Genomic DNA, 9,049 nt, shown 5'->3' with positions numbered 1-9,049 from the left:
GCCTTAAGACATGAAAAAAGTAATATTATACATACTTAGTACCAAAACAGATAATATTATATATAAGGTACATTATATCAAATGTATATGTACATTTACACTATTTACGAAATGGCAGTTTCCAGGACCTATCCTACTACATGGCATTCATCAAAGTTTTTGATAATATAACGCGCCCGTTTTCTGTTTGGAATTATTGTGCGTAATAAAACATTCGTATGCTACTGAGAAACCATACTATACGCACAATTATTCGAAACGGTGACGTTATATTATGAAAAACTTTGACGAATACCATGCTATAGTCGGACAAGTTCTGAAAACTGCCTTTCACATACAGTATATATATATATTTCATTTAATACACAAATGTGTTCCTTCAGAATCTTGAGGCTTTACCAGCATGATCAATTAAATTAATAGATATACTGTTGACGGAAAAGTTAAAGCTCAATGTAGCGTTGAAATGTTTAATTTTTAGAAAAGAAAAGAATTTGCTACAATGTGATTAAGACTAATAGTCAAATTTCGTAATTATTATAATCTGTAAAGGGACGTGATATATTTTTGTAAGCTAATCTAATGTGGTCTATTCTACTAATTTTAACACACAACAAATTTAACAGTTTCAACGTGTATTATACGTATAAAATATTGAAATCTCTTTTATTCTTCTCGTTAGTTTGCTTCATATATTATCAATTTATATTTTACATATTAAGCGACAGTAAGTCGCAAAGTAATCCCAGTAAACAGAAAATCATTGTTACAATGTTATTATAACGTTATTCACTAACATAGTAATGTTTTAAAGTATGTAGTTTTTAATGTTGCGTGCAATATCATTATGAACATACTTTGACACAGATTTGGAGGTTTCGGTAATGTTGAAATAACAAATGTCATGTTGTTGTAAATAATATTGCATTTACGCTTTTAAAATATTATAATAATTTTTCTCATAACATTAAAGCAATAATAAAACGAAGTTAATGTCAATATCAATGTAATATCATATAAACATTGCAATAACGTTAATAGTAATATTTATTTTACTTACTTTTGTCATTTTATTTACATTATATATAACATTTTCAACAAAGTTTTATTATTAGCACATTTAAATATATTTTTCATTTTTGTTCTATCATGTAAATTTTCCTAAGGCAAACACGTACAAAATGAAAACTTTCTGTGTCCTGATTAGTTAACTTTTTTAAATTAACCATGATGAATTGTTAATTTTTTGCAATCAGAGTACAGAAATTTTTCAGTTTTCACGCTTTTGTCTTAGGAAAAAATTACATTATCGATACTCAGAAAAACACTGAAAAAAAAATTTACTTAAATCAAGAAAATATATTTCTTTGAATTTAGTTTCCTAAATTTAAAGAAATATTTGTAGATTCAAGAAAACGTTTTTCAAATTCAAAAAATATGTTCTTAAATATATAATATAATTTTTTAACATCATGAGTATTTTGATTTAAAAAAATATTTTTTTAATTTTAAACGTAACATGAAAAGTGATATCTTTAACATAAATAAATTAATTTCTTTAAATATAAAAATTTTATTTAAATAAATATTTGTTTGTTTTAAACATAAGTAAAAGGCAAATAAACTATTTTTAAATTAAAATAAATCATTTATTCAAATAAAGGTATTTATTTATTTGTTTAATGTCCTGAACATATATTTTCAGAATAGTATAGTACAGTACCAGTACTAGTACCACTCACTGCCGCGACGTGGCGACAGCGCGTTAGCCTTTCTCGTAAGGAAAAATCATCTCGTATTAGTATAAGAGGCGAGCCGATATGACCAGTGCTGTCCGAGAGTGGCCTTTGGTAGCACGGTCGCATAGGGAGGGGATGACGCACACAAGCGAGCAACCGTGTCTGTGCGCACACGGACACTTTAATTTTTTTCAATTAAAATTCAAAAAAATTTATTTTTGAAAGTGTTATATTCAAATAAATCATTTATTTGATTATTTATATTTAAATAAATCATTTATTTGAATATAACACTTTTAAAAATACATTTTTACTTTTAAAAAATATTTGTTTAATTTAAATTGCACATTTTGTAAATTCTAAACATCCTTTTTTTAAGTTTAATAAACTTTTTTTAATTGAAGTAAATGTTTTTTTAATTTCAATTTTTGTTTTTTGAGATTAAACTGCTAGGTTTTTTCTTTATGTTTATAATTTTTCGAAATTAAAGAATATTTTTTTAAATCAATGAAAATATTTATTTCCTTTAAACAAATATTTGGTTAGGAGTATTGAAATAAATGCTTTTTTTAAATCAAGTATAATTTTTTTGGTTTTAATAAATTTTTTTTTCAGTGCACTAAATCTCCCTCGTCCAGCAAATGTGGGCGCCCTCGGCTCGTATAGGATCCTGCCAATAAGGGGGTGCTCGATCTCCTGCGCGTTTCTAAACGCTATGCAGGGATGATGCGCCGCCTCATGGTTTCGGATACCATTCGCTGGTCGAGTAACATCTACGTGGAGCACGTGAGCGGCGTACGCCAGTACGGAGCTCCTCCACCTCCTCCTGAGGACGGGAGCCTGGCCGAGCCGCCGCAAGCTATTCGCCGGCGTTGGCCTGAAGCGTTGCGCGGCGATGATTGCGGTGCCTCGCGAACGTTAAGTATGTTTGTTACATAATTTGCGTTGCGGGGCGGGCCTTTCTAAATTGTAATATCTTCCCTGCGTCGGCCCGCCCCCGCCGTGTGTTTGAATGCCGCGTATTTTTCTCGAGTGTGAATACTGCGTTGATGTATGTCTTGTCAATTTTAATCGCCCGACTACGTGTTAATTTTATTATATTAATTTTTGCCGCGCGTGCACTCCCAGTATTTTTATTTTTTCTGACTCCTGCGTATTTCTGTTATTTATTTATTTATTTATTTATTTACATGTTTGTGATTGTCCACACTGGGAGTGGCACTATTACCTGTGATATAATTACCCCCGTCTAACAGCGGGGGCAACTAAATATGACGTACCTGCTCGTGAGTGTGGGGGGCTGTGCCTCCCACACCACAATTATTAATAGTACCTACAAGCCGGGGGGGGGGCTCATTGTCCCCCCCTATATATTATTTAAGTTGGCGCGCGGCCTAATGCCGCTATTTTTGTACATGTACCTTGGGGGAAATTAGCTGCAAATAAAAGCGCATTAATCTGTTCTTATCAGCTTAATATCTGCTACAGTCCCCATAGAGGGCTCAGAATATTAAACTGATTTTTGGACCTGGGTGGGCGCACGGAGTTGACTCCGACTCTGCCGCGGGTCGGCTCGGCACTGCAGTACCGCTGAGTCTGGCCTGGTAATCTGTTACTAATATTAAATTATTACAACAGACGGCAGCACGAGTGCGTTCTACCCAGCTAAAAGTCCATAGTCAGTTTTCTATTCTGAGTCCCGAGCCCCGGAGCGCCGCGCGGTTAATACGCGTCGTGTCTCCGGGACTCTAAAGCATGCAGCGGGACTTATAAAATTTTCATCGAAATGACTTAGCTCAGAGAGATGCGGAATAGTTAGTAGTGAGTTTATTTTAAATTGTGACTTGTGCCAGTTTCGAGAGTGAATCTTCGCGGGACCCCGAGGAGCGACCGTATACCAAAGGTACCGCAGCCAGCACCGGAGCCGTTCTGCGGCTAAGTCCCATCATCGATCGCGGGACTTAGCCAAAATTCGAGGTAAGTGCCCCACTGCTGTACGAGTGTATCCGAGTTAGGGAGCACAGCAGTGGCTCGCGGAGTGTTCGATCGATAGCTCCGGGAGTGTTCCTCCGCTCGAACGGCTAAGGCTGAACGGGCAGCCTTAGACCGTTGACCAGCGGCCGATCCGCGGTCAAGTTCCACCCGAAAAATTAAAAGGCGGACCGCTGGTCAATTTTGACCGCAATTTTCGGGAGCGTTTGATTCGCAATTTCAACTTTAATTAAATACTTAGAAAATTTTTTACATAAGTCAGTCTATCCGTCCGTAGTATCTGTGTCGTCGGGCATGTGCAGAGTCACCAGTCTCTTAGACTGTGATAATACATATAGTTATTTATTTATTTATTATTTACATATTTATTTTTACAATTTTTACAGTTTTAATTTTAATACTAATTCTAACTCTAATTTTAATTTAAAACTATATACCCAGTACAATATTAGCAGATCTAGTCTTATACTTATACATTTTACATAGTACCTGCGTATTGTACATATCCCTGGTGACTCTGCATATAATTATTTTAATAATTATTTACTATTGACAGCGACGGTATTTATTTATTTATTTATACATATATCTATTTATTTATTTATTTATTTACCAGTTGTATATACTTACCTATCTCGTGAAACGTAATTGTACATATATAGTATTTCATGTCACGTAATCAATTAATTATTTATTCGTCTATTTAAGTATCTATTTTTCGCGTAATTTATTTCGGCTACCTAGTCAGTATATACACATTTACACAGTACCTGCATTGCGAATCGAGCGCCCACAAGAACACTCAGCTATCGCGCGCGTGGCCCTTATAAAATAAATAACATCAAGATAATAAGAACAATAAATACAAATAAATAATTAAAATAAGGTGGTACTAAAATAAATTAAAATACTTAATACCAAATCGCAGGGTTCTATAATCAACTTTAATTTCTCTCTATTTTCTTTCTTCTATATCTTCCTTCTTAAATTCTCTCTTTTCTAAAATCCTCATAGTGCCACCTTTTGTTTCAATTTATATACACATAGAGTAACATGGAAGGGCCACGCGTAATCGTCCTCGCCTACCCGCTTCCAAATCGAGTGCAGTGCCCGCGCTGCTACAAAGGCGGGGACGAATACGAGCACACGCGAGGGGAGTTTTGTGATCCGGCTCACCTCGTTAAACATCTAAATAAAATGCACCCGGGGGACACGATTGTATACGAGTGCTCGGTGTGTGAGTACCGGGGCAAGACCCGGTACCCCAAAAAAGACGTTGCCATCCATTACGACCGCCGGCACTCGGTCCCCCGGACAGAGCCGGCACAGACTTCCGGCACGAGAACGCCTCCGGTGCAGTCGCCCGCGCGCGGCAGGAGTGCCACCGACGGCACAGGCGCGCGAGCGGGGAGGACGCGCGCGCTGAGACAGCTGACGCTGGCGGGCGCGCTGTCGACGAGCCGGGGCCGCGCTTCGCGGCCACCCGGGCGCCCCACGGCCTCCCCAACGTCACCGCCACCGCCACCCATCACCACCAGGGCCGGATCCCCCTCCTTCGCGGCCGTTACTGCGGCGTCAAGGATTAGCCCCCTGACAGCCGGGGCTCGCGGTACGGTCGCCACGGGGAGCACCGCGCTGCCCAGCAGCAGCAGCCGACCATCAGCAGCAGCAGGAGCAGCCGCCGCGAGGACGCGGACTCCTCCTGGCCAAGTGCCAGCCTCCAATGGTCCGCTGACCAGGTCGACGCGCGCTCCTCTCCGCCCAACGCCATCACCACCGGCATACACCGAGGAGACGGCGGAGAGGAATAGGCGAATTTTAAGCCTAAGGCGCAAGTTGCCCGCCGCTCCACCACCACCCGCGGCTTCCGGCACTGGGGCCGGAGCCACGCGTCGGGCAACGCGCGCGTCGACCTCGATGCCGAGGGAGATTCCCTCCAGGCCGGTGCGCAACACCCCCCCTCCCCCGTCAACCCAGGCGACGGGGGGACCGTCCACCAGTAGGGGGGGAGAGAATAGAAGGATGACACGATCTACGAGCGTACCGGCCGTGAAGACGGGAACGCGTCAGCGGACCACGCCGCCCCGACTGTCACCGATCGGGGAAGCACCACCCTCCCGCCGGGTCACCACGAGGAGTCAGGCGAAGAGACCCGGCGGGCCACCAGAGAGGACACCACCGCAGCCTAAGGTGGTGACGACAACGGTGTGTCGCAACCCCATCATATCAACGGGGCTGCCTACACCGCCGGGGGGAATGTTCCCCCCCCCCGCAGAGGACATCATAAAGTCCTCAATCCACCGGAGGGCTCTCACCCGTCGTAGTGGAGACCAGGAGGAGTCCATACACCTCGACAACAATGCCGGCGAGGGCCATCGAGCGGCGGCCAGAGGACATCAGCGTGGTGCTCCTCTCATCGGACAGCGAGGGAGAGGACATGGGAGGCCCGTGAAGGACAGTGCGCCCGGGGAGAAGGGCGAAGCGGCGGCGCGGCGGCTCTTGAGCGGCGGTTCGCCCGGTAGCGAGACACCGGTCGCGGCGACGGTTGCGCGCGCGTCGCCCCCGCCGCCGCCTTTAACGCCGGCAAATTATTCCGAGCTGCCTCGAACACCATCCGCGGAGGGGCAGCCTTCTCCAACATTGAGGCCGGCGGTTGTGCGGAGCCGGATCTCTCTTCCGAGGACGGAAGAGACTGGAGGAGACTCGGTAGGTGCTGACGTCATTTCTAGCGTCGCACACCCGAGTGCTCCCGTAAATGTTCGCGGAGTAATGGGCCATCCACGCTCCCGTGGGACCCGCGTACAGGCCTCCGGGGAGAACGAGGCACCTGCGCGTCCTGTCTATCAACGGGGGCAATATTTTATCATGTACCTGCGAGCGAGTGTGGGGAGCTGTGCCGCATTAGTTGTAGTGCCCACAAGCCGGGGGGGGCCTATTGTCCCCCGGCAATATACTATTTAAGATGGCGCGCGGCGTTAATGCCGCAAATATTGTACCTGTACCCCGGAGGGACTTGTCCTCCTGGGGCAATTAATTAAAAATAAAAGGCATTAATCTGTTCTTATCAGCTTAATATCTGATACAGTCCCCATAGGGGGCTCAGAATATTAATAAAATTGTAGTATTCAGAATATTAAACTGATTTTTGGACCTGGGTGGACGCATGGAGTTTACTTACACAAAACAAACTCACAATTAGCAAACACAATATATTACATTTTTATTATTATTTATTATCATTTCTATTGTTTTTGCGATTAATTTTCTTCATCTTCAAATGTTATGTAATAAACGACTATGAAATATTACTATAATTGTTAGATTCCGTTAAGAGAATGAATAATTTTGCAAAGTAACGTGATCGCTCGTTCACAGCAAACCTGCTGTTTGTTTAGTTTCTCAACCACAATTGTGGCGCCGGGAAGATAATTTATTCAGTTCGCGAAATATAATCCCACATGTAAAAAAATGGTATAATTTCTGCAGACTTATGTTTGCACGCCCGTTCAACAAATATTGAATTAAGAACGGTTAATTCGCATGTCCTTGATAGGCCGTCTTTATACGGATTGGTTAACGCTTAACATTAATTAGTCTGACGATTTCTGTCCTGCCGAGCCTACAAAGATTAAAATATCGTTTTACATTTGTAAATTCGCGAGGCAAAAATATTTCCTTTTCGCCGAGTGTGCACAATCGAAGTTACTCTTATATTATTATGTAACATATTATGTAATAAAAATAAAAATTACGCAGTCAGGCGATTTAAAAAGACAAAAACATACAATAGACGCGACACTCATACTCGTAGGTAATACGCGACATTCAGACACGGCGGGGGCGGGCCAACGCAGGGAAAAATTTACAGTTCAAAGAGGCCCGCCCCGCAACGCAGATTATGTGCCGCGTTCTCCCTGGAGGTCTGTACGCGGGTCTCGCGGGTGCGTGGACGGCCCATAACTCCGCGGACATTAACGGGAGCACTCGGATGGACGACGCTAAAATTGACGCCAGCACCCACCGTGTTTCCTCCAGTCTCTTCCGTCCTCGGAAGAGAGATCCGGCCAGTACCGGGGTAAAACCCAAAAAAGATGTGGCTATACATTACGACTGCTGGCACTCAGTTCCCCGGACAGAGCCGGCGCAAGCTCTTGGCACGAGAACGCCTCCGGTGCAGTCGCCCGCGCGCGACAGGAGTGCCCACCGACGCTTTCGGACGGACCGTCGACGAGTCGGGGTGGCGCTTCGCGGCCATCCTGGCGCCCCACGGCCTCCCAACGACTACACCACCGCCACCCATCACCACCCGGGCCGGATCCCTCTCCTTCGCGGCCGTTACTGCGGCGTCAAGGATCAGCCCCCTGACAGCCGGGGCCCGCGGTACGGTCGCCACAAGGAGCACCACGCTGCGCAGCAGCAGCAGCAGACCACCAGCAGCAGCTGCCGCGAAGGCGTGGACTCTTCCTGGCCAAGTACCAAAATTAGTTTTAATTATTTACATGTTTACGGACAGCAGTACAAGTGCGTCCTTGTCCGGGGTCCCCTCAGGAATCAGTTTTCTAGTCTGACAAGGGGAGACTACGCTCTGGGAAATGAAGTTCGGAACGAGGCTTCGTGTGGTGGTAGTTTACCCTTAGGGTGTTAATATACTTAAATATTAGGGCGCAATGATCAGCCAGTTTCGAGAAAAAAGGGTTCAAAGTTTTCGAGCACCTTACATACGGAAAAGTTATCCCGCTCTTCAAGTGGTCCGGCAGCTCAGGCGGTAGCGTGCTTGCTTCACGAGCCCGAGGTAGCGGGTTCGATTCTCGGTTGTTGCAACTTTTTTTTTATCCGAAAAATTAATGTATTTTTTAAAATTTATTTATGGAAACCGTTTTTTTCGCGAAATTTTCAATTTCTAACATTTTTCATATATATTTTATTGTTACAAGTACATATTTACGTGGTAATAAAGTTTTTTCAGCGGAATATTCTGTATGGAAAAAATATAAAATTCATTCATCAAAATTCGCGAACCACTGCTGTGCTCCCTAACTCGGATTCACTCCAAATGTGTATACAGATCAATAAATAGGTGAACAAATAAATAAATAGGTAAATAACGCCGCTGTCAGCAAGATATAAGAGTAAAATACAGTCACCAGGAAAATATATACAGGTACTATTGAAAGGTGAAAGTGTATATGACTAGATGCACTAATTATGTAAATAATTAAAATTAAAATTGTAAATAGTAAATTAATTAATTAAATATAGAATTATATGTATGACTATTGCACGGGGCTATCCTATAAATGACTAGAGATTAAGCAAGT

The 9,049-nt window shown here is 43.1% G+C and overlaps 2 protein-coding genes across 3 annotated transcripts in view; both read left to right on the top strand.

The window, feature by feature from the left end:
* The first annotated feature begins 4,784 nt into the window (after positions 1–4,784).
* Positions 4,785–6,692, top strand: LOC105556925 (nascent polypeptide-associated complex subunit alpha, muscle-specific form-like). Its single transcript, XM_012004039.1, has one exon. The coding sequence runs from the start codon at positions 4,785–4,787 to the stop codon at positions 6,690–6,692; it is 1,908 nt and encodes a 635-aa protein (XP_011859429.1).
* Positions 6,693–7,803: 1,111 nt separating this feature from the next.
* The window catches only part of LOC105556924, a 4,514-nt gene continuing 3,268 nt past the window's right edge, over positions 7,804–9,049 (top strand). For both annotated transcript variants that reach the window (XR_001008567.1, XM_012004038.1), the window contains exon 1: positions 7,804–8,203. Coding sequence is in view for 1 of the 2 variants with exons in the window: in XM_012004038.1 (XP_011859428.1) it covers positions 7,823–8,203 (381 nt within the window). In the remaining variant the exon portion in view is untranslated. The remainder of the gene's footprint in view (positions 8,204–9,049) is intronic.

This window comes from Vollenhovia emeryi, unplaced genomic scaffold (assembly GCF_000949405.1).
Source record: "Vollenhovia emeryi isolate VEMERY1.0 unplaced genomic scaffold, V.emery_V1.0 DF939700.1, whole genome shotgun sequence".
NCBI lineage: Eukaryota > Metazoa > Arthropoda > Insecta > Hymenoptera > Formicidae > Vollenhovia > Vollenhovia emeryi.
This window is presented reverse-complemented; position numbering and strand designations above follow the sequence as displayed.